The sequence below is a fragment of the Chanodichthys erythropterus genome, chromosome 8 (assembly GCF_024489055.1).
Source record: "Chanodichthys erythropterus isolate Z2021 chromosome 8, ASM2448905v1, whole genome shotgun sequence".
In the NCBI taxonomy this organism is placed as follows: domain Eukaryota; kingdom Metazoa; phylum Chordata; class Actinopteri; order Cypriniformes; family Xenocyprididae; genus Chanodichthys; species Chanodichthys erythropterus.
This window is the reverse complement of record NC_090228.1, coordinates 4,410,516-4,436,721: the sequence shown is the minus strand read 5'-3', so window position 1 is coordinate 4,436,721 and position 26,206 is coordinate 4,410,516. Positions and strand designations below refer to the sequence as shown.

The following is a 26,206-nucleotide window of genomic DNA, read 5'->3' as shown; positions in this document are numbered from 1 at the left end:
TCCACAGCCTTGGTCACTATGAATGTCATTTTATGAGTTTGGAACAACACTAAAGTTGAATGGCATTTCATTACATGTCAATAGAATTAGTTTCCACCCACAGATGCTGACAGCAGGACATTTCTGATGAATTACAGCAATTATTCTGACCGACATATAACTATTAATCCTAATGTGCAAAGGCTGCTTCATTTGTGTGGCTGAACCTCTCATGTTGCTGAGGTAGCTATTGTGTGGCTTTTACATTTACGTTCCCCCATTCTGGAATTTCTGGCATTCACTGGGGTGAAACTATTGGATATATAAGTGATCTTCTTGTACCACACTGTCCCACTAGGGCACTTCTTCTCACTTGCTCTTAACTGTGCCTCGGTGTTGCTATAAATCAAAGGGTGATCGAGCATTTTCTATGGCTGGGCCCGAGCTTTGGAATGGTCTCCCCTATCATGTGAGGTCTGCTCCTTCATTGGACATTTTTAAATCTTCTCTTAAATCGTATTTTTATTCTTTTGCATTTGGAAACCTGTAAATTATTCTTGTGCAGATCTGTTTTGTACTTTGTACAGCACTTTGGAACAATCTACATTGTGTTTAAATGTGCTTTATAAATAAATGTTGTTGTTGTTGGATGTTTTAGGAGCTTTCAGATTTGGGCATAATGGTAAAATAAGTAGTTTATACCTGGAACAATATGACGAAACCTAACCGAGCAGCTAGAACCGACCAGTACTGTTTAGAGAACTGGTACGCCTCAGTCGACCATGGCGGCTCTCTGTAGTCCTTGTATCTAAAATGAAAAAAAAAGAAAGAAAGAAAGAAAGAAAGAAAGAAAGAAAGAAAGAAAGAAAGAAAGAAAGAAAGAAAGAAAGAAAGAAAGAAAGAAAGAAAGAAAGAAAGAAAGAAAGAAAGAAAGAAAGAACAGGCACCCCGAGTCATTGTAAGCTAATTCATCTCCATTGAGGTTGGCAATAAAAATACACAGAAAATTTTAAACACATGCCCAACACATGCTTCTAGAAGGGTAAAACAACACAACAGCATTATTAATCATGATGAAGATATAAGTGCAAAAGAAGGAATTGCATCCTTGTTGAGTCACTTAACAGCTACTTAAGTGGATTTGTTTCCTCTTTGGGATACATTGACAAATATGACTTTTGAATTGTTAAAACCCATCACCAGAAAGGTGCAGTTAAATAATATAGTTGTAGTAGGAGGAGACGTTCTTTTTCATGATTGAGAGCATGTTTTGGTTATCTGTTCAGGATCAGACTGACTTGGCCTAATTCATTACACCAGGCTTTTCCCAAAAGTTTTGATTTCCTCTATTGAATTATGAAGTAAACTCTGAGTCTTTAATAACACACTAAGGACGTTGATTTCATGGCCATATACAGTAATCTACGTGGAATGTGTTAGGCTGGTTTTGATTTCCTCAGACAGTCAGATATCTTCATCTAAAGACACGGTCTCTGGGGTGAAGTCCTTGTTTGGTTATACTAGTCCAGAAAGGGCAAATATGGTGCAGTAAAAACACGGGCTTGATTTGTTCCCCAACCCTATTTTAGAATGCTGACAAGCTTGCTCTCTTGCTCCCTCTCCATCTATCTGTCCTCTTAACAAACCAACCGAGGGTCAAAGGAACCCAGACATCAGATTGCCACTTCTCTTTGGTCCGAGTAGCTGATGTCCACCAACAAACAAGCGTAATCTCATTCTCAACTGCTTGGAGCAGCAAAAGCAGACAGGTTCTGATAAAAGCACTTTTCTTGACATGCTTCTGATCTGTGTTGTGAAGGCCGCCTGAGATAATCAAAGCAGTGGTGAGATCTCACACTTCGGGGTGATGGAGTCCCATCTAGAAGTTTCTCTCCCTCTCTGTTTCCTCCATTCAGCTGCCTGCGGTGATTTGGATGTGAGGGTTAATGCTGTTTGTTTTCGTGATCTTAACAAGAGATAATTCTTTCCAGAGAACCGATGTATGCAATTACTATTATTATCAGCACAAGCGAACAGTGCTGCTACATAAGAAAACTATTTTTCACATTAAGATAATTTACAAAACTATTTAGGCCCACACAGAATCTGTGCTTGATTTTCCACATTTTCTGCTCTGACAATTGAGAAAAATCTGCAGAATTCTGTGGAACTGATTATTGTAAAATGAATTAATGGTTGTAGCTAAATATCTGCTAACACTTTAAGGTTTCATTAATTAGTTACCATGAGCTAACAGTGAACAATAATTCTACAGAATGCATTAGTCTTAATGGCAATTGCATTTTTATTAACTAACACTGACAAAGATTGAAAAGAAAAGTAAAATGGTAACACTTTACATTAAGGTTTCATTAGTTAACTATAGTTCCCTTTCGATACTTCACTCGTACTGCGTATGGGGAAAGGTCTCCCTTTTTCCCCGCTGCTGAAGCCTTTTTCAATAACGCAGTGTAACTGCACCGTCATTGGTTCACTCATAGACAAGTTGTTGAACCAATGGCGGCGCGGCATAGCTGCGCGGCCTATGGCGACAAAGCGCGCGAATATTCCCGCCGAAATGGGCGGGGTATAGGGCTATATAAGCAGGCGTTTCGCCATAGGATTTCAGTGTTTTCTCCTTCAGCGACGACATCTACTTCTCTTCGCTGATCTCCGCCTGAAGCCGAAGAAGCTCGCCGCCTTCTGCTCTCGCCGCCGTCTGAAGAGGCTCCCGCAGCGGACTCGCCTGGACTCGCCGGTGGAAGAAAGCGCCCGGCGCCCTCGCGGACTGCAGCTTCTAGCGCCGTCGCCGAGCCGCCGCCTCCCGCTTCCCGCTTCCGGCCGCTTCCTGTGCGTCCCCTGCCGCCATCCGGCGCGCCGCCTGAGAGCTTCATCCGCGGCTTAAACGCCGCTCTAAAAGAGCGATTTCCAGCGGTTTTCACCGCTTTAAGAGCTTCCGCGGCCCTCGCCGCTCTAAAAGAGCCACCCAATTGCCGTTTTCACGGCAGCGGCGTCTCACGATGCCCCGCCACTCATGTGGTACTTGCAGGGCCCCCCTGCACGACGACGATGGACACAGCGAGTGTGTCGCTTGCCTGGGCAAGCCCCACGCAGACGGCGCGCTCGCTGGAGACTCATGCCCGCACTGCGAGTGTATGAGTCTCGCTTCCCTGCGCCGCGGGTCGCCTTCTTCACTGAGGGCGATCCTCGCCGCTCGCGCCCTCCCGTCTCCTTCCCTCCCGCGGTCCGGCGAGGAAAAGACAGCGGGGTAGAGCGACTCAGCGCCAGGAGTTGAGCGAGCTCACGCCGGCCCAGCCCCCGCGTGCCTCGCCCTCTCCTCCCAGGGAACTCTCTCTCCAGTTCTGTTCTCTCGCCCTGAGCAGCGTCCCTCCGCAGAAGCGAGTGACCTCGTCTCATTCGGGGGAACAGACGACGAACAAGACGACTCCATGTCTCTTGCGGCTTCCGAAGCGGAAGGATGGGCTGGCGAGCCGGAAGACCCCGCTCCACCGCCTCCCTTGGAACCCATCGAGCATGGCCAGGGCATGGATGCCGAGCTCTTCCGCATCCTGTCTAGAGCCGTTGAAGAGCTGGACCTCGAGTGGGCCCCTCCAGAGGAGCCGTCTCGCAGCCGCCTGGACGAATGGTTTCTGCCAGGCCGCCGCCAAGCACCTCGCCAGCGTTCAGCGCCCTTCTTTCCTGAGGTCCACGAAGAGCTGACGAAGTCGTGGCGCGCTCCTTACTCTGCCCGCCTCCACACTACGCACCGCTCCGCCCTCACCGCCGTCGACGGCGCCGAGGAGAAGGGATACGAGCGCTTGCCACCCCTAGATGAAGCGGTGGCTGCTCACCTCTGTCCTCCCGCGGCTGTGGGTTGGAAGACGAAGAGGGCCCTTCCTTCCAAGCCCTGTCGGACCACCTCTACTCTGGCTGGACGGGCTTACACCTCGGCGGGCCAAGCTGCCTCTGCGCTCCACACCATGGCCATATTTCAAGCATTCCAGGCCAAACTCCTCCGCTCTCTGGATGAGTCTGGAATCGACGCGCCAGCCTTCAAAGATCTCCGCAGCGCCACGGATCTTGCCCTGCGAGCTACGAAGGCTACGGCCCAGGCCATCGGTCGTTCCATGGCCAGCCTGGTCGTGTTGGAGCGCCACCTGTGGCTCAACCTAACGGAGATCAAAGACCTAGACAAGACGGCCTTCTTAGACGCCCCGGTCTCGCCTTCTGGTCTCTTCGGGCCTGCAGTGGATGGCTTCACTGAGCGCTTTACTGCCGCGCAGAAATCGTCTCAGGCTATGAGGCATTTCTTGCCTAAGCGCTCCAGCTCCGCTTCTGCGTCTAGCCGCCCCAGGACTGCGCCGGCTCAGCAGAACAAACCAGCCCCACCTGCAACACAGGCAGCGCCGCCCCCCCAGGAGCATCGCCAGCGCTCGCGCCCTGCGAAGCGCCCTCCCTTCCCGAGGCGCCAGGGACCCCGGCCCAGGATTGTGCTGGACCCGGTGCCTCCGAAGTCGTCCTGATTCGTCGGACAGGAAGAGGATGGGGACCGTCCCGTTACGACCGGACCACCCCAAAAGCTCCCACGGGTTTCCTCTCTCCGCCCTCGTTTATTTCCGGGCGTGGGAAACATACTCCAAGTGACAGCTGGGCCCACACCTGTTGCGCCCATCTAAACGCCGTTTTCACGGCGGACAAATTTTTTTACCTCATCACAAAAAGAGCAAATTTCCTCTTCCACCCCTCGCGGTGTACGACCCTCTCAACGGCGGTCTGTCACCCAACATTATTCAACCCCTAGCCACTCGGGCCGAGGCCTGGCAGGCCATCCCCGATGTGTCAGAATGGGTCATGGGGATCGTAAACCAGGGCTACTCGCTCCAGTTTGCACGACGGCCCCCCGCTTCGCCGGGGTGCTTCAAACATCGGTCAATCCGGACGACGCTCATGTCCTCCGGGCCGAAGTCATGTCGTTGCTGGAAAAAGGAGCTGTGGAAATGGTTCCTCCGTCAGAGAGCGAGACAGGCTTTTACAGCCGCTACTTTCTGGTCCCCAAAAAGGATGGCGGTCTCAGACCCATCCTAGACCTCAGGCTTTTGAATCACTCCTCACGAGACGGAAGTTCAAAATGCTGACGCTGAAGCAGATCCTCGCGCACATTTGCCCCGAGGACTGGTTCTGCTCGCTGGACCTGAAGGATGCGTATTTTCACATCCAGATAGCCCCCGTCACAGACGATTCTTGAGATTCGCATACGAAGGGGTGGCATACCAATATACGGTCCTGCCCTTCGGGCTGTCTCTGGCTCCCCGCACTTTCACCAAGTGCATGGACGCGGCGCTTTCCCCTCTGAGACAGATGGGAATCCGGGTTCTGAATTATCTCGACGACTGGCTCATCTTAGCCCGTTCACGAGACGAGCTGGAACGCCACAGATCCGTGCTCCTCAGCCATCTACAATGCCTGGGTCTCAGGGTCAACTTAGCCAAGAGCTCGCTATGCCCCACTCAACGAATCTCGTTTCTGGGAGCAGTTTTCGACTCGGTCCGTATGACGGCAGTAGTCTCGCCAGAGCGCGCCCTGGCAATTCAGCAGCTCACGGCATCTGTCACGAACAAAGCCTATCTCCCTCTGAAGTTTTTCCAGAGGCTGCTAGGGCTGATGGCTTCCGCCTCCCCGGTGCTGCAGCTAGGCCTTCTTCGGATGCGGCCTCTTCAGTACTGGTTGAAGTTCCGGGTTCCTCCCAGCGCATGGCGGCACGGCCGCCTATGTCTCAAGGTCAATCGGGCCTGTCTTCTAGCCCTGAAACCTTGGATGGATCCAGTATGGTTCCAACGCGGAGTCCCCTTACAGGCGGTCTCACGGAGGACGGTGCTCTCAACAGACGCCTCCAACTTGGGCTGGGGCGCTGTGTGCGAGGGCAGACCGGCCTTCGGCTCGTGGAGCCACGAGGAAAGCCATTTACACATCAACTGTCTAGAGATGCTAGCAGTGATGAAAGCCCTTCAGTTCTTTCAGGCTTACTTGACGGGACGTCATGTTCTAGTTCGGTCAGACAGTATGACGGTGGTGTCATACCTGAACCACCAAGGCGGTCTTTCGTCCAGCCGCTTATGCGCTCTGGCGAAACGTCTGCTGGAATGGGCTCTTCCGAGGCTTCAGTCGCTCAGAGCGACTCATGTTCCTGGCAGGAACAATCTGGGTGCGGACATGTTGTCACGGAGCAACATCCCCTCCGACGAGTGGATGCTCTACCCCCAAGTGGTCCTCACGATCTGGGAGTTCTTCGGGAAGGCAGAGGTAGACCTCTTCGCCTCAGAAGACAACTCTCATTGCCCAACATTTTTCTCGAAGGAAGTAGATGCTCTGGCCCACACATGGCCCAGCACGCTCCTTTATGCTTTCCCTCCGATCGCACTGATCCCCCAGGTCATCAGGCGTATCAGAGAAGACCAGCACAGAGTCCTTCTGGTGGCTCCCGCTCTGGAGGAACCAGGTTTGGTCCTCAGAGCTATTCAGGCTCTCTCTAAGAGCCCCGTGGCCGATTCCCCTGAGACGGGACCTCCTCTCTCAGGCAAACAGAACAATCTGGCACCCACAGCCGCAGCTCTGGGCTCTGCACCTCTGGTCCCTCGATGGGAGCCGACTAGCCTCCCCGAGGACGTCCTAAATACCATTTCTCAGGCTAGAGCCCCATCTACGAGTCGCCTACGACCAGAAGTGGTCAGTCTTTGTTGATTGGTGTTCAACACGCAACATAGACCCTGTGGAGAGTGACGTATCTTCCATACTGTCTTTCCTCCAAGAACGCTTGGAAATGGGGCGCTCCCCTTCCACGCTTAAGGTTTACGTAGCAGCCATTGCAGCGTCTCCACGCTCCTATTGCTGGCCAATCGGTGGGACGAAACGGGCTCGTGATCCGTTTTGGAGAGGTGCTAGGCGTTTGAATCCTCCTCGCCCTCTCACTATTCCCTCCTGGGACCTCTCGTTGGTCCTCAGGGCCTTGAAAGGAGCCCCATTTGAACCAATGGGTTCAGCCGACCTCAGGCCCCTAACGCTAAAACCGCTCTGCTACTAGCACTAGCATCGGTAAAGCGTGTTGGCGATTTGCAGGCCCTCTCCGTGAACCCTGCGTGCCTCGACCCGGGCCTGGTGACTCTAAGGTCGTTCTGAAACCTAGGCATGGCTACGTCCCTAAAGTGCTCTCAACTCCGTTTAGAGCTCAGGTCATCTCGCTCTCTGCTCTTCCTCCCTCGGCGGACGAACCAGAGCTGCAGCTACTCTGCCCAGTCAGGGCATTGAGGACCTACATAGACCGATCACAGTCTTTCAGACAGTCAGATCAGCTCTTTGTTTGTTTTGGCGGCCGCACCAAAGGGTCTCCGGTCTCGAAACAACGCATTTCCCGTTGGATAGTGGATGCTATTAACCTGTGCTACTCCTCACTGGGCACTAATTGCCCCATAGGAGTCAGGGCCCACTCCACTAGAGGAATGGCTTCCTCGTGGGCTTGGTCCAACGGAGTTTCCATCCAAGACATCTGTGAGGCGGCCGGCTGGTCTTCGCCGTCCACCTTTGTCAGGTTCTATCACCTCGATGTCCCGACCTTACAAGCTCGGGTCCTGTCGGTGTGATTAGCGGCTTCCAACAGGTCCCGCTTCACGCCACCATAGGAAGTATCTTCCTTCAGTGTAACCATGGGTTCGGTTAGGCTTTGCCTCCGCTTGTCCTTTTTGCCCCCCTCTGGGTGGCCAAATGCAAGCTATATCGTTCCCAGCCGTGGCACGGCGTGGTTGAATTGCTCCCCATACGCAGTACGAGTGAAGTATCGAAAGGGAACGTACTCGGTTACTAACGTAACCCTCGGTTCCCTGAGATACGGAACGAGTACTGCGTCACTTGCCGTGCCACGAGGCTGCGGCTCAGGGTCGTCGCTTCAGTCGATTGACACTGAAATCCTATGGCGAAACGCCTGCTTATATAGCCCTATACCCCGCCCATTTCGGCGGGAATATTCGCGCGCTTTGTCGCCATAGGCCGCGCAGCTATGCCGCGCCGCCATTGGTTCAACAACTTGTCTATGAGTGAACCAATGACGGTGCAGTTACACTGCGTTATTGAAAAAGGCTTCAGCAGCGGGGAAAAAGGGAGACCTTTCCCCATACGCAGTACTCGTTCCGTATCTCAGGGAACCGAGGTTACGTTAGTAACCGAGTACGTTAACATGAAACAATACTTCTCCAGCATTTATTAATCTTAATTAATGTTCATTTCAACATTTGTTAACATTAGTATTAGTTAACATTAAATACTGCAACAAATGTATTGCTCATTGTAATGCATTAACTAATGTTAATAAATGAGACCTTATTGTAAAGTGTTACCAAAAAATATATATTGTTCACTGTTCATACATTAACTAATGTTAACAAATGAGTCCTTATTGTAAAGTGTAACAAAATATCTAATAAAGAAACATGCAAAAGGCAGGAGTTTTGTGAATGACAGCCAAATTCTGCAGAAGTCTGTTCATTACCATTAAAAGGAACCTGTGACAGTCCTGTAGATTTCCAAAGAATCAGATGTGCGTGTCTGTTTGTTCAATATTTTGGTTAATATGTGCTTTCAGCTAACTATAAAAGAACTGACAAGCTACCCTTTCTATTCACATTAAGTCAATTGATTCAGTTCTTCGTAATTTACCACTGAACTGGATAGCCTGGTCTGTAAAAGAACCATTTGCATTGCCCTACTATCTGAATTTTCCACATGCAGGTGTGGAAATATTTGATGAAGAATCTCCCCAGGCGCTCTCCAAGAGGATCAGTATGTTCAGAATATTATAGTTTCGACACATGTTTATTTCTGATACGATTTAAGAGGTGCAAATGAGGGGTCCTACGGCTGTTCACGGCCTGTGTGCTGTCCTACGAAGAACCACTCTGATGTGAAAAATCGGTGCTTGTTTAGTTTGCTTAAAAATACTGTTTAGTTTTGAACTTATCACTGATGGTAATGTTCATGGTTTTGTGTTTGGCAATGAAGTTTTTTTTTAATAATAATTCATAGTAATATAGTTCATTTTTCCTACCTGCAGACTGTAATGTCTTTGCCGAGACCGGAGATGGAAGGCACAGTTCCAGGTTTAAAGTTGCTGACGTTAAAGTAAGAGAGCGTGTGGTTGATGAAGCCGTGCATGGTCCCCGTCTCGCTGTACATGTACTGGTAGACCAGGCGAGGGATGAAATCTGATGTGAAGGAGATGACAAATGCCTGAAATGATGAAAGAATATGTAATTAAAATGCAGTGGTTGTAATTAGTTACTGCACTTAAGTATCTTTTTGGCTACTTTGTAGTTTGACTGGATATCAAAGATATGAGCTACTTTTACTCTCTACTTGACTACGTTTTTGAATAAGTATATGTACTTTTTACTCCAGTACATTTATGAGGAGTAATGCAATTACACATTACATTTTCATGGCACCTAACTTTTTCTGCAGCAGTTTGTTTCTGCTATAAAGAAGCCATATTGCCATCTGAGGGCACTGAAGGTACTATATCTTGTGCATTTTGCCTTTTTTCAACCAAACTTGTCAACAAGGCTACTTTACGTAAATGCGAGTGAATTAGCAGGTAGTTGCTAAATCGCACGTTTGATTTATGAGATGAGGTCATGACTGCAGCCGGTGAGAAACTAGCAAATCCAGTGCAAGTAAACGTTGACTATTTAATTTTAATTAACATTATTTTATTTATCCGTAAGATTGAAGAGACAGTTTTGAAGGACATTGGTGTACTTATGGCCTTTTTGTGCACTTGAGCTCTTGAGACTTGAGAGTTTGTAGACGTTTAGTAGGCTGTTGTGTTGACCTTGATTTATTGCAATTTTGACGTGCTTTTAGAAATGAACTTGTAAACTGGCATGTCTCTTATGTATTGAGGACTAGTGCATATTTAAGCTTATATTCAGTACGAGTAAAATACTGTTAAAATTAGATACTCTTAAGACTTTTACTTAAGTCATTTGGTCCCACTTTATATTAAGTGGCCTTAACTACTATGTACTTACATCAAAAAATAAGTACAATGTACTTATTTGGGTTCATATTGAATTGCAAAACACTTTTTCTGCTATTGAAGTGGGATACGGGTAAGGTTAGGGACAGGTTTGGTGGTTTGGGTAGGTTTAAGGGTAGGGGTAAGGTGTAAGGGTTGGGTCAACAGTGTAATTATGAATGTAATTACAGAAATTAATTACAGATGTAATTACATGCAGGTGTTTTTCAAATATAAGTACAATGTAAAAACATGTATGTACGCAATAAGTGTATTGTGTCAAATCATTAATTTAAATGTAAATACATAGTATTTAAGGCCACTTAATATAAAGTGGGACAAGTCATTTTGGAATTGGTGGCTTGTAATTTGTAATGGAGTCATTTTCATTGTAAAGTATCTGTACTTTTACTCAATTATATGGTTTTCAGGTACTCTTTACACCTCTGTTAAAATGTGAACAAGCGAGATCTATAGCTTTTTGTAGAACTATAATTAAAGGGACAATTCACCACTAACAAAATGGGCTTTTAATTAAACTTCACTGACTATGCTCCCAGGTGCAAGAATTCAAGTGTTTAATGGGAGTGAGTTATTTTTGGCTTTCTTTTATTTTTGAAGGATTTAGTGCATTGTGGGCAGCGGCTAAGGGCTGCAACGAATTGTAAATATGGAGAGAATGCCACAAAGGAAAAACTGAAAAATCTCCATGTTTGTAGTCTCCATTTCAAACTGGATAACAATGAACACAGTGTTTTAGGCCAAATGGAGAGGAAAAAAATGGAAAGAATCTGCCATTCTGTCAGTGAATTGGAAAGAAAAGGAACACCCCCAAGGCAAAACACCTTTGCATTAAGGTAAGAAGGTTTTCAGTGATAAACCTACCCTTAACTTTGTAACTTTTTTTAACCTTGTCAATCCGCCTGTCTGTGGGTGGGCATACAAAAATGCGGAAGTACAATCTGTAGTTTTCTCGAAAGCCCTGGAGTTGTCAAAAGACATGTTTTGCATCATCTGGCAGACTTTTGCTGACAAAATTAAAATAAATTTTTGGTCCGAGTAAACATTGTTCATTTACACACACAACCAACATTATAACAATACAAAGAGGGTTGAAAATAAGCAAATTTGCACTTGAACTGTTACATAATCCAGACCACTAAGAAACACATGTGGTCTCATTGATAACAGGAGCCATTTATTCGGATTAAAAAGGCAATTTAAAGCTGTAACATTAAGCGAATACTTGATTTCTGAAATAACTGCACAGCTGGATTGAATCAGATGTTGGGCTGCTGAGTAAACATGGCTTATTTAATGAAATTTCAAAGAGAAGCTAAAGGATCTTTACCAGGTTTGCCATAAGGCTTACTTCTCATATTGTGAACATCACATCTATTAAAACAAATCTTCTTGGGGTTTATCATTCAATTTTGAGCTAGAGTTACATGCATGAAGCAAACTGTGGGGGTGCAAGAACATCTGTGCAATGCAAGAACATAAATTGTGACATGAATCGATTTCTTCCATGAATAATGTGACCCCAGGCGTATATAGTCTTGGTCATCTAAGTCTTATGAAAACAATAAGAGGATCTCTTTAACAAGGATTCACCCTGTGGTCTTTGTGAACTTTCCGTAAAGAGGACTTATATAAGTTATATAGCAGAAACTCACATTGATGATGACTGAGAACTTTCCCAAACCACTCAAGATGTTGTACCAGATACCTGTGTGAGGAAACATTTCAATTCAGAGGTTGAATTAATGGATTCAGGAGCAAGTCTGATTTAGAGTGCAAGTTAATTGCTGTGGTGTAAATATTAATATAAGATTTTCACCGATATCTTTGGCCCTCACGGCATCTGGCCTGCGAAGCTCTGTGACGAACTTCTTGGCGTCGAGGCGGATCTCGATGACATTGTTTAAGAGAGCGAAAAGTGGAGCCAGCGGGAACGAGGCCACAAAGAGTGACACAAAGCCAAACTGAATGACTGCAAAGTGGAAAACAAACATGGAGATTACATTGGAGACATTTGGATTGCAAACTGGAGTTTGATTTATGTGCGTTAGAGAGCTAGACTCATGACTGCTGTCTGTTACCAGGAAGAAGGATTTTAATGTTGAATTCATAAAACTTTTCAAAAGTTTGGGGTTGGAAAGATTTCTTATGTTTTTGAAAGAAGCATCTTATGCTCACCAAGGCTGTACTTATACAAATCATAATCAAAACTACACTAAAAACTGTAATATTGTGCAATATTATTACAATTTTTTAAATTTGCTTCCCTGTAGCTCAGTGGTTAGAGCATGGCATTAGCAATGCCAAGGTCATGGGTTCGATCCCAGGGATTGCACATACTCAGATACAAATGTATAGTATAATGCAATGTAAGTCGCTTTGGATAAAAGCGTCTGCCAAATGCATAAATGTAAATGTAATGTAAAATGTAATTCAATATTGTAATAATAACTGTAATTGTAATAATAAAAAACTGTTTTCTATTTTAATATTTTAAAATGTTATTCCTGTGATGGCAAAGCATCAGTGTCACATGATCCTTAAGATTAATCAATTTATTGCATTAAAGCTAGATTAAATTTCTTTCATCAACAAAAAAATGATTACTGACCCCAAACCTTTGAACTACAGTGCATATCCTGTTGTTGAAAAGGAGGCAACACAATTTTTAAAAAGTATACGTGTTCACACATACATGATATAAATTCTTAAGAAAGTTACACAAATAATTATGACAATGGGAAAACCACTACTAATTTGATGTGGCGATTGTTCTAGAAACAGACTCTGTATTTCTGACTTCTAACATTACCAACACAGGTGTCAAGCACAAAGCTGATTATTTGTCAATCAACAACACATGGAACATAAGCCTTGTGGGAAACTGCATTTCCTTCTTTGGCTTGATTGACGCATGGCTTTTTTCTGTGCAGCAACCAAACAATGGCTTCGAGAGAGATCAGGCCGGAGGGTATCCTACATAAACATCCATATGACTGGGTCTCATTCTTCCGCTCTCACTGAGAATATCTTTCACAGTATGTAGGTGTTGATCTCCCACTAGTGTTATTACTGAAGGGTCCTAAGTTCACCTCAATCATTTCTTTGAGTCAAAGAGTCTCATAAGTGTTTCTTGTTTAAAAAAAAAAGAAAAAATAGAAAATCTGTTTCACTTGGCAGTGGATTAAAGCATCTATACATTTTTGAGGTGCAGGTTTTCTCACGCACAAGTCTGATAGACAGTTATGCAACTCGCTGACACTCCAGGGACTAAACCGCCCCACATCAAACCACTTAATCAACAATCATGATAGGGAACCATTATAACTGACAAAGATAATATTGTAGTACCTGCACTAAATGTTATAGCTATAGCAAAATACATAAAAGAAGAATTAAACAAATGTTTATTTAGACAGAGCTGTTTCAAGTCAAGTTGAAAGAAATCTATTTTTTTCAAATGTGTCAGGAAACATCAGTCGGCATCTTGCATTCTCAGCATAACTGGATTGTATAAATGCAGAATAAATAATAGTAATTTACGTTTGCATTGGTTTTCATATGTTTAAAGTTGCTGTTTACCCACTAGGCTTTCAGATCTTTTGCAGACGCAAACACGTTAACTTACATAAACACTCAGTCAGTTGTGTATCACTGCAAGCCACATGCTAGCGAATGTAGGCTCTTTCCCGATTGTAAACACAGATGTAAAAACAAATGCAAGGGCTGTTGGTCTAATTCACAAGCTCATTCATAATTTTTACCCTTAAAACTGTTACAAACTCTAATTACTGAGTTTTATCGTCTTTCGTGAAACTCTGGGGCGTGTCAAATCCATAGACCAAAGCATTCCTCCGACTACAAATCCTGCTGTTCCCGCCGAAGGGGACAAGTTAGATTAACCAGATGTTTTCTCACAGCACTTCACCCTGAGGACACTTTACTTTCACTTTTACACACAGTGGAGTGTCACTCACTCATCTCCATGTATTCAGGCGTGAGTCCGTCAAAAGGCTCCAGGTCATAGTCCAGGTGCCACTGTTGGCGGCGACCCGGCTGCTCCACAATCTCCTTGGGGTCCCGCTCCTTATCCTTGAGCGTGCGGCACAGCTTCTTCAGCTTTCTAAAGCGGGATGTGAGAGGGAGAAAGAGAGAGAGACAGAATGTAAACACACAAACCGTTGCTATAAACTTGACCTTGCAGCCAAAATGACCCAGATTTGATAGTGAGTCAAATGTCAGGTTTGTTTCTAAGAACTGCATATAAATTTTATGCAAACACATGGCTCATTGACATGATGTGTGCTTTGTTTATTTTTACACAACTACTATTATTGCTAGAGGCTGCAGTCTGTAGCCTCCTTGTTAGCATGGCCGCCTCCCATGCTGGAGGCCCGGGTACGAGGCCTGCATAGAGCGGGCCGAGTAGGACCCGAGGGGTTACATTGGTGCCGTGACCCGGATGGGAGTGAGGTTTAGGAGCTGTTCAAGTAAACCTCTCAAGAGGCACACTAGCGACTGACGTTAGCGGCTACAGTCTTTAGCCTCCATGTTTGTTAGAGTGCCTGTCTCCCATGTCAGAGACAATTACGTCATTTACGGTAAGTGGGTGGAGTTAAGGAGAGCTTCTGGTGCGTTTTGCTGGTCTTGAATGGTGGAATTTTCTGTACTGCATCATGGGTAATGTAGTTTTTCACCACAAATTCTTTTGTTAAACACAATTATTTTAAAACTAGTTGAAATAATGCCTTCAACAGAAACAAATGCCAGTGATTAACAATCGCACTGTAAGGCTGTCTTTAAAGGTTTATGAGTTAAAAATCATATTCCCTATGGAGAAAATGAATGGAGTTTTTACTTCAGGAACCCGACTGTTGCACTCTATTCCTCTGTGTGAATGAGTTCAGTGATCTGGCATGAGAATGAACTTAAAATGGCATGAATCTTGGCCAGACATTTCATGATTAATTGGTTAATAAACCACACACAGGGCATACAGGAGACAGACCAGTTTGATGCACACATACACAGAAGCCTCGGAAGAACTCTCTGGAAATCTCATTATTGTACACATCTGTTCACTTGTCCACACAGACACAAGGCTGTCTGTTCCAGCCTGGTTACATGTAAAAGAATAAAAACAAAAAGAATGCAAATCTATAGAGCAAATCTGTCGACCCCAAAACACCCAACATTACCTAAAAGCGCCCGTGGAGATCACAAGACCTTCATCAGTTGGTGGTGACCACAAATAAGTGTTTGGAGCTATTCCACATTTAAAGACAAACCACTCATAAACTTCTCATTAAACAGTCTGGGATTTCAGAGTCACAAAAAAAAGGTTGCTAGCATAAGTGGGTTTTGAAAACTAAATTGATATAATGACCCAAGTTGTAAAATTCAAAAGCTCAATGTAACAGGATATATTTCACCATAAAAGCACGCCAGCAAACATGGCATGTGATCACAACCACAACATACATTTGACCCCATTTTTAAGTCATTAAAACAGAAGGAACTGCACAGGCATTGCTCTGGGTTCATGCCTTCATGTTCGGAGAGTCCTCATCAGGACAGCAAGTGCGAGAGCATGACAGCTCACGTTAGACTGGCCAAATATAGTGGATGAAATGGTCCATGTGGTCCATCCATCTATAGCTTATTAACGCTCCCAATAAAACCCTCCAAATGCATCTGCTGCATTATTTAGTCTCCAAAACTACAGCCTTTTCCAGCACATTACTTTTTAATGCACGCCTTTGTATCATAAGTGCTTTCCTCCATCCGTGATAAAGCTCTCGTTTACCAGCTGTTGGAATGCATTTGCATTTGGGAATACGAAATTGAGTCACACGCGAACCCCTACTGGTGGAAACTGACTAGTCAACTAAAATAGACTTAACTAAGATGCAGCATGCTTTTAAACATACAAGGCTCTGTTTTTAGCATGCACATTATTATAATATTGTGGAATGGCATTGGTCTGTGGGGAGATTAGATCTGTTATGTAGGTCAGGGACCTCGAGTGGCACTGACCTCCATCATGGTACATTTCCAGCAAAGTTAGTCCACTTCTGTGCGTTCCCCCCAAAAAAGAAATTCAAGGCGAGTATTTATAGAACTGAACAGGAGAATGGGTTTGACTTTGTACTCCCTCATGAGCCATATTTTTTGATTTGCATTGTTAAATGAACTACTTATGCACTCTGAACAACCTCAGAGGTGAAACTGGGAGATAGACAGGTCAACTGCAATGACAATTTTGTGGAACATGCCAGACTTGTTGGCGCAGTTTACAACTAGAGTAAGGGCAAACAAGACAAGAGAGAGGAAAGACAGAGCTGCCGTGAAGGACAGCTGATTTGGAGTGGCTGTCAATCAATTCACGTTGAGTTGCTGTCGTAGATCGTAAAAAGATGTTTTGGGGTTGCATGCCGCAAGGAACAAAGGCAGGTGCCATGGGAACGAGTTGTGTGAGTTCGTTAAAATTGGCCAGAATGCATGACAAAAATGTAGAGATAAAGCCATCTGAGTCATACGATGAATCATAAATTTATGTGAAAGTTTATCAGATAACGCACAACCAACTGGATGCGTCAATCAAAATTGCACACATCAAAGAGATCTGTGTGAAAATTAAATGTATATAGAGAAAAAAACAAACACAGAGAATGGGTTGTAGCTGGTGTACTTGTGAAGGACAGGGAGAAGTAGGTTAAAAAGGGATTTCCACAGAACGGAAAGTCCACGACTCAGAGGTCCTTTCCACCACTCAGGGGAAATCTCGTCCCAGATTTTTGTAATCATTCCATATGCACAAGTGTTAATGCACGCATACCTCACACATAAGGCACCTGTGATGATTTGTCTCTCTGTGTTTACATACTCTACAAGTACAGACTTTACTCCATATATGACACTAACATCAGTCTTCATCTGCTGATTTGCATTTTATCTTGTTCATTAATGACGTGATGCGGCACTTGTGCAAACATGTGTAATGAGACAGGAATCCAGCCTATTAGAGTGCAAGGACAGGCATGCTATAAAATTTGCCTGCGTGCAAAAAGAGAGTAAAAGGAATTGAAGAAAGACATGTAGAAAGTCATGAAGACAGTTTGAGAGAAGCCCACCTTACAATCTCTGGATTTCCTGTAGCTATAAACCAACAGAATTTACTGTTTATCTGAAGGAACAATCTTTGTGAAGTTTCCAGATAGAAAAGCTATTTTGTTTAGTGGTAGAGCACGTTTTATGAGATCCACTGAGAGGAGCGGGAACTTACGGAATGCCGATCTCAAAGATGTTATTCTGAATAAGCTGCTTCCCCAACATGATGATACTGAGCTGGATGCAGAGTTCGATTAGACAGCCACCAGGAGCACACTGGGAAGAGAAATTAAAAGATGTTATGACAGTGTTATGAATAGAGTTGCTCAATCATTATTATTTTATTTTACAGTACAGTTGTAGAATTAGAATACTAATATTTATGGTTGACTTTCTTGATTCATTTTTTAATCCCAAAACCACTGAGCTTTTATTTTGGTGGAAAAGTCTTTTTTTTTTTTTTTGTTATATGCGTTTCTCGTTACAAGGAGAGATGGCTGGTGAATGTTGGGTTTCCAAAAACACATTATAAGCGACCCAAACTCAGAACATATGTAGAAATGAGTTTGTGTGAAGCAGCATTTACTGTGAATTGAGCTGCTGAAAACACAGAGACAGAACACAGATCATGAGCTTCTTGCTTGTAAAACTTTTTTCAGGTAACTAGTATAGTAACGCATTACTTGTATATTTAAAACAAAATATCCGAGTTACTTTTACAAATACGTAACGCAAGTTACTTTGTGTTCCCATTTATTGACCTGCATTTCACTTGAACAAAACAGATTCAGTATTCCTCAAAATGAATAAAAACAGCAAAATGCAAACTCAGAATATTACGCGAACCTGCAGTAATTAAATATGTTAAATAAAACAAATACACTTTATGTATTTAATCTCACTTTATTAACCAATGTCTTTGCTGCTGACCTTCGATGATCCGATTCAACCATACTAATAAGCAAAAAGTTAAACATCACATTTGCATTTAATTTTTTTTCGTTTTTATTTGTGAAATAAGAGTGTTGAACTTTCTTCTCCTGCATCCGATTCTTCTGTAATCCAGAATGGCAGCACAGCTGAAAGGTTTGTTTGAGCTGCGCCCTCTACTGTACAGGCATAAATGTGCCTGTATCTCCTTCAGCCTGAGGCTCATTTCACTTTTGGTGTGAAAGGGCTTTACATTTGCCATTTGTTATTATAAAACAAACAAGCAAGCCCATGCCAGATGTGAAAAAGTAATGCAAAGGTAATGTAATGCATTACTTTCCATAAAAAGTAACTTAGTAATGCAATTAGTTACTTTTTTAGGGAGTAACACAATATTGTAATGCATTACTTTTAAAAGTAACCTTTCCCAACACTGAAACACGCAATGCATATATTTAATTAGATTGCAAACTTTGCACTAAGCCGTTTCATGATTTATAAACACGATTATTTCAATGAATCGTGAAGCTCTAATGTTGAACATGGTGTTGTAGCACAAAAGCATAACTGTACTCACCTCTTCCATACGGTAGTCATTGAAGACATAAACGTAGTCACCAGGGCGGCCTGCAAACCTGTAAAAAACCCATGAATAAGGGTCACTGGATATTTCTCACCCTAAGAAAGGAAGTGCCAAGGGTCACATGCCGGTCTTATTTAAAGCCAGATGTTTGTGCTGCAGTCAGACTTCACATTTACCAAAGACTGAATATGTGCGTGTTTGTGTGCTTTTCTCTTTCTCCTACAAGTCATTGTTTTGGAGTTGAAGTTGTCCACCTACCTCCCTTTGAAGAAGGCCACATAGAAGATGGGTGCATAGGCATTCATGAACTTCAGGAGGAAAGCCTTCAGAATCAGACGCTCCTCAAAGTTGGTCTCTGTTTTAGGGATCTCTGCAGACATGTGAATAAAATTATTTGGTATTTAGACAGATATGTTCTGGATAAAGTGCAGACAATTTCAAAAGCTTGTATTCTGACAAGCATAATAAAATGGGTGGCTTGGAAATTTCTCCCAACATGTTTCAGCAACTTCTGTTCAGTAGGTTGAAGGTTGAGAAATGAAACTCTTCAGAAGACCATATGGTTACGTTTGGGCTGGGATTACATGTTTTCTGGCGTTCCCTAAATCTTCATCTGCCAAAATAGATTACAGGCAGTGCCACGGTGTTTTTGGCAATAAATTCATCATAATGCTTTATAGGGCAGACTCAAGAAGGAGCCCAAATTCCAGTAAGTCTTGTAAAACACATTCAAGCATGAATTAAGTAGGTTAAAGCATTAGGGTGAGACAGACTGTGTGTGGTCAGACTTTAAGAGTGAAAATCAAAGAAGTACGGGAAAATCTATGTCTTATTCACGAGATGATAACACATGCTTTCTCCTTTTCCTTCCTTCCCTACATATCCCCAGAGACTCTCATTTATTAAAACGTCTCTTAAGGAAATCTCTGTGATGGCTAACTGACAAGCAAAGTTTTCTCCAGCGTTCCTGGAGTGGCTCAAATCAAAGATTCATGCCGTGTGGGTAAGCGAAGAGGAGAAGAAGGACATCCAAAAAAGAGATAAGTTGACCAAAAGTGATGCACAGGCTGTTATGAGGATGGCGGTGGTAAAATCTCACCCAGTTCTGTGAGCCAGGCAGCCACCATGCCATAGATCTCGTCTAGAATGAGGATGACCACTAGGTTGATGATGACGGCGGTGGCTGTGACAGTCACTCGGACATTGGACTTGACGTCTGGATCTGGACTCATTGCCATGAGGGCAGAGATGGTGATGCGGTAAATGATGACGCTGAACACTGCAGCGCACGTCACTCCAAACTACATGCAGAAAGAGAACAAGTGGACAAGATATGAAATATGGGCAAGTAAGGAAGGCTAAGCCTTCCCTAATGAAAAAGAAGAGTGCTTCATTGCATTTGTAGTGCACTTCAAATTTTAAGAGTAAAAACTACTTGCAGATAAAGTAATATTAGTAAAAGGCCACTTAAGTATACTTAAGTGTCTAAACACACTTTTTAAAAGTGAACTTTGTAATAATGACAAATTAAAAGTTTTATCCGTGCGCATCATCATTTTTTTTTAAATTCATGTGCCCTCGTAATCTTTAATTAAAATAACTTCCCCTCATTCCTGCAACAACATCTAATTTCTTTTCTGATGATGCGTTAACTTGTGCAAGGGCGGGGCAACCTGTCACTCACACGAGATAGACCAATAACAAACCACAAGCATCCAACCCATCTAAGAAATTCTCGGTAGACAAAATCAAGTCCAGCCCTAAATTTTTTCTTGTAATTTCTTATGTGAATTGATTCTTGTGAATTGATTCTTGTAATTTCTTATATGTCATAATAGGGAAGAAAAGAGTATCACAACTTCCATTTCATGCTGACTTATTTTGATGTGGTGACTAACGTATTAAAGCACATGTAAAGGTCGATTATAATTTTAATTGCACAATTAAATTTGATATATTTTAAACATACTAAAGTGCAAAGATATAATAGCTTTAATAGAAATTGTTATATTTCTCAATGGGTTACCATGAACAGAATGGAGGAAATGTTGATGAAATATCCAGGCAGTCTGTCCCTCCATGTTAGCTTCTCGTGTCCAGTCTGTGAAGGGAGAGACACATTTAAGGTGACTAATGGAAACATGCATCCTGGTCACTGTTTGCATGCATGTGTTTCTGTTTTTCTGAGAGCTTTACTTTTAAGTTGCTTTTAGAATGACTAGCCTATTAGCGGGAATAATTCAGCTGCCCACTTGTAAAAACATGACAACATTAAGGCCATTAACACTCTAAAGTGAGAACTGTACATTCCGTACTTTGTCTAGAAGTGATAGATCTCCCAAACATCCGGCCAACACGGAGAACCTATTTCAGTGACCAAAACAAATTGAATATGCCTCTTCTGCATTTAGATCAAACCTCATCAAGCCAAAAACAACAGGCAGCAGTGGAGTGAGGGTGGTCTGTTCCCATTGGGGTTAATCGTCCTTCATTGTCAAAATTTTGACAGCAGATCAAAACATATGTTCCTCTCAGGAATACGTGCTACATGACAAACAGCAGAAAAATGGATTCAGCCTAAGTTCAGTGGAAATCGTAGTGAAATGAAATAGCAGGCCATAGGAATGTTAAGAGGCAGCTTTGTGCCTTTCAAGTCATAAAAAATGTCATTACAAAAACATCATTACATTCGAAAGAGTGTTTGACAAGTCATCCGAGCACATTTTCTAAGGAACAATTGCACAAATAGTTCTCACTGTTTACCGTCTGTAGCTACTGTTTAACCTCAAAAGTGACAGTTTTGATGCTCAACTTGTTCTCTGTTGATTCGTTCTCCAAAATGCACCAGAATACAAAGCACACTTAAAGGGGATCTATAATGCCCCTTTTCACAAGATGTAATGTAAGTCTCTGGTGTCCTAGAATGTGTCTGTGAAGTACAAATACCCCACAAATCATTTATTATAGCTTGTCAAATTTGCCACTATTTGGGTGTGAGCAAAACCATGCCGTTTTTGTGTGTCCCTTTAAATGAAAATGAACTGCTGCTCCCGGCCCCCTTTCCAGAAGAGGGCGGAGCTTTAACAGCTTTGGTTGCTCAGCAACAGCAAAGCTGGAGAATCTCACGCAGCCAAAATGACGACGGTGTTCAACCTTACATTGTTCAAACCGGAGTCGGACACTGATGGAGAGACTCAGGAAGAAGTTACAACTTTTAGAATGAAGCTTGAAGCTTGTTGTAGTCCCTACCAGCCATTTGTGGTAGTCCTTAAAAAGCGATTTCTGTAAAAGAAAATATCTCTCTTTGCATTGAACTTTGAGCATCGTAACTTTGCAGATGTTGTTTATGCTCAAACAGCAACATTACACACTAACTAAAGTTAAAAAACTGAAATCATAATCAAGGACCTCTTTAAACACTGGTTAAGATAGTTTTACGGATACTATTCAGTAATGAATAAAACATTTTCCTCAACACTTCCTTAACTTCGTTGGATGCATTCCCAGCTGTATCTGTGCAGGATATATTCAATGCTGCATGATTACAGTTTGGCCAAAATGCAATTTTGCCACCTATTGTGAACAGCCTTTGCACTGGGAGTGTGCCTATGTTGCTGTCCAGCTAGGCAGCTCATTAGGGTTTGGAACAGAGCCCATCTCTTATTTGTTGATGTCAGTCTGTTGACACAACAGATATCTACCTCCTGCAATTGGACTCATTATGAGGCAAACAGCACCACCTAGCACAGTGCATGACTAAACCCTGGCACCCAGGAACTTGGAACGTGTAACTTTCGATATGCCACAACTTTAGGGTCTCCAGAATAATGAATGTGGGTCATGCAATTGTGATCCACAGGCTCAGCTCACAAACCCTCACCCCGTAATGAGAGGAATTACTGCAGGTCTGCGGTCTCACCGGTTGCTTACCCTTCATTAAGATGCATGATGCTATTTGGTCACAGGCTGCGATGCCCTCTTAAAATGTGAAACCGAGTATGCTTGCACTACAGGACTTTGTGTGAAGTTTGTGGGAAGTATTTCTGCATTTGGCACAAGAACAAGCAGAGATGACTGTACAAGCTGATACCACAAATATTCTGTAACGTGCCACAAGTATGTAAGGTACACTGGTGTAGGAATTGTAAAACATACTCCAATTTTCTTGCAAAACATAATCCAATTATTTTTGTTTTATTTACAGCTTATTTACAGTGTAGGCTCACGTGAGATCTCCATACTTTTTATCCCATTTTCTTTGCTGACTTGTGAAGGAAAATCACAAATGGATGTAAATGTAATGGATGAAAATGGAGGTAAATACATTAAAAATGTATAAATGTGGGCCATTTGAATTCTGCTGAAATCTGTGGATCTTTCTGTGGATTTCCGCAGGCGCAGATTCCGTGCAAGCTTAGCAATAAATAATAATAACAAAAGATGCCTGACAAAAGAATGCAGAGGAATGGAATTAATTATGTATGTAATCAGCCGCATCATGAAAACTGTAAAAACAAAAAGAGAAGAGGAAGGAAGAAGACAGGTGGCATAGTTTTTAAATAATTAACACTTTTTATTTTTAAACTGCAGATTTGATGTGTCAGAAAAGCACTGAGAAATTATACTTAAGTGAAACAATGGATGCAAAAATTCATAGTAAAAATATTTGGCATGGTCAAACTACAGTAAATATACTTTAGTATGTTTTAGTAGTAACTGAAAAAATGTTTACCTTAAATGCAATGTACGTCATTTTGTATAAAAGCATATTCCAATTGCATAAAATGTAATAAATTTTATTAAATGTTGTATTAGCCTTTGAAATTGACTGATGAAATGAAGAAACTCAGGAGATTTAGATGATTGGTTTCATTTAAAATATGAATAGACCCATTTGGAGCAGACGTCACAGTTGTTTCACTTGCAGCTGCGCGCGCATAGTGGTTGCAGAAAAATAAAATGTACAAAATTCAGAGAATAAGAGAAAAATGTTTTGTTGTGCTTTGGATATCAGAATGCAAAAAATATAGTCTTCATTGAAGCCAAACGGAGATGTTTATGTTGCAAGTCACAGACTGGACTGATGAAACCTGCAATGATTAGTCTATTATTAAAGCATGAATTTGATGTAAACAGTAAGTGTAGCCTACATAAAATTCACATATGCAGTTCATAGAGGACATACATACATAGAAGTTACAGCAAGAAGTCATTTTTAAACCTATATATAGATAACTTTTAAACATTTTTATTTCACAATTCTGATTTTTTTTCCTTGCATTTGCGTCTTTATATCTCCCAGTTCGGACTTTATAACTCGCAATTGTGAGTTTATTTCACAATTCTGAGGGGAATTTTTGTGATAACTATCCGTTTAAGGCCTCCTTTAAGATTTAAAGGAGGTTGACACATTAAAAAAAGTGGGAAAGATGGTTCACATGTGATCATGTGCTTTCGTGATAGTCTGCGGAGGACAGCAGCCCTTGTCTGTGTGTTATATATTGGATATAGATCACTGGATTAATTCAACAGCTCGCTGACTGTGGAGTGGGTTGGGTGTGTACGACAGCTGCCGGATGGAGAATATCGCTTCCTTAAGCTTAAGTCAAGATGCTGTGCAACTTTCTTTGTCTTTTATTATGGCTGTCTAGAGGTTTTTGCATAAATGTAACTCAAAAGACAACAAGATCAAGAAAGGTAAATGCATCTTCGCATAGAAGTTTTATTATTTAGATGGTTCTTTTACGAACTGAAAGATTCTTTGGGGAGCCCAAAAAGGTTCTTCTATGGCACTGCTGCAAAAACAACCCTTTTGTAACCTTCATTTTTAAGAGTTTATATAAAACCAACACATCAGCAACCATCTGACTTGTCGCCTTTTGTAACGGGATGATCTCTTCGTTGACGAGACTTCATGTCAACCTGACATCACCAACATTGATCTGCCCAGCAGACATGAAAATGTCAATGGGCTCAGGTTTTGTTAGCGCGTGGTCGCCAACACGCACATACTCACTCGGACGACACACTAAGCCCTTTGGGAAATTAGTGACAGGATCGCCAGTGTGGGGATTTCCTCCACGGCCATATGTCGCTCTGCAGAGATGCCGTGTTCACATTGACGTCACCGTACGCCCCGTTCTCTCAACCCCCACCCTCCGAGCATACTGTAAGCCAGAGAAGAGAGAGAACAAGAACCGGAACCATGCCAGTGCCCACGCTAGCAAACCAAGAGCATGTATACGCAGCTTTACACAATGCAGAAACATTACAGAAAGGATTGTATTTGTGTTAGAAATACACACACACAGCCTACTAGTGAATATTTCAGTATTTTAAATATAGCTTTTGAGGTCTTTATTAGCGATAAAAGAGGCAGAGGTCCATTAAGAGTGGCTTGACTGAAGATTGTCTTTTGGGCGTCGGGTACTGAAGGGAATAATCTGATGCGAGCCCCATCTGACAGATCTGAAATTCCTTTAAAATACACTCTCATCTCCTTCCAGCTCTGTGCTCTGATCGGAGAAGACCACCAGAGCAGGATTATACACAAAGAAACCTACATGCTTCAGATCAGCAGGGATCTTTCTAATAAACGGCTTGTGCAGGAACGCACCAGGCCATAGATTAAGTATAGGATGAATGACATGCAAAGTTCAATTATGCAACATTGTGTATTAACGTCCCAGACGTCCTGCTCAGACTTCAATATCATCATGATCAGACACTAATAAAATCAGAAAAATCGCCCTCATCACACACATGCACAATCAGAAAGCAAAACTCTGCTTGCATAAGAAATGCATAAGATATTAAAGGGATAGTTCACCCAAAAATGTAACCAAGCAGATCTCGCCCCCCATTCCTACCATACTAGGAAAAAAAAATACTATGGTAGTCAACGGGGGGCGAGATCTGCTTGGTTACAAACATTCTTCCAAATATCTTCCTTTGTGTACAGCAGAAAAAAGAAATTCAATTGGAGGGTGAGTAAACAATGACAGAATTTTCATTTTTGGGTGAACTATAAGTGTTTTATTTTTAGTATAATTAAAGAAAATCTTCATGAGAAGCACAGTATACAGATGTTTACTTGCTACTGCTTTATCCTATATCTTCTGAACATCTTAGATTTTTGCTACCATGCTTTCAATCTTTGGCCAAAAACAGTTTTAGTCCTTTGGACCCAGAGTGAATGAATCTGAAGGCAGAATTTATTAAAAAATTCCATCTGCATTGGAAAAGCACAAATAACAACTCAGTTAGAGGTCAATCATTTTATCTTCTCCTCCCGAGCCAGATGCACACTTTCAGAGAGCAAATGCAACTCTCCTCCTCAAAGATAATGAGGAATGTTCCCTTACTTTGCTTCTGGAGGCGATGAAAACATTTTGCTCTAAAATTAGCCACGCAAAGGGTGTGCTGCACTTTTTTAACAAACGTCACTAATGTGTCCTAAAGATAGCTGCCAAGATGACATAGTTATACGATAAAGGCTTTTAAAGAGCCGAAGATAAGAGCAC

The 26,206-nt window shown here is 42.8% G+C and overlaps 1 protein-coding gene across 1 annotated transcript in view; it reads right to left on the bottom strand.

The window, feature by feature from the left end:
- Positions 1–26,206, bottom strand: part of ano2b (anoctamin 2b) — a 47,434-nt gene that overhangs the window by 1,810 nt on the left and 19,418 nt on the right. Inside the window, exons 17-26 of the mRNA XM_067390861.1 lie at positions 20,710–20,784; positions 19,783–19,984; positions 18,942–19,053; positions 18,678–18,735; positions 17,346–17,446; positions 14,038–14,183; positions 11,880–12,032; positions 11,716–11,768; positions 9,071–9,252; positions 682–787 (exon numbers count right to left, since the gene is read on the bottom strand). Of these exons, the coding sequence (XP_067246962.1) occupies positions 682–787; positions 9,071–9,252; positions 11,716–11,768; positions 11,880–12,032; positions 14,038–14,183; positions 17,346–17,446; positions 18,678–18,735; positions 18,942–19,053; positions 19,783–19,984; positions 20,710–20,784 (1,188 nt within the window). The remainder of the gene's footprint in view (positions 1–681; positions 788–9,070; positions 9,253–11,715; positions 11,769–11,879; positions 12,033–14,037; positions 14,184–17,345; positions 17,447–18,677; positions 18,736–18,941; positions 19,054–19,782; positions 19,985–20,709; positions 20,785–26,206) is intronic.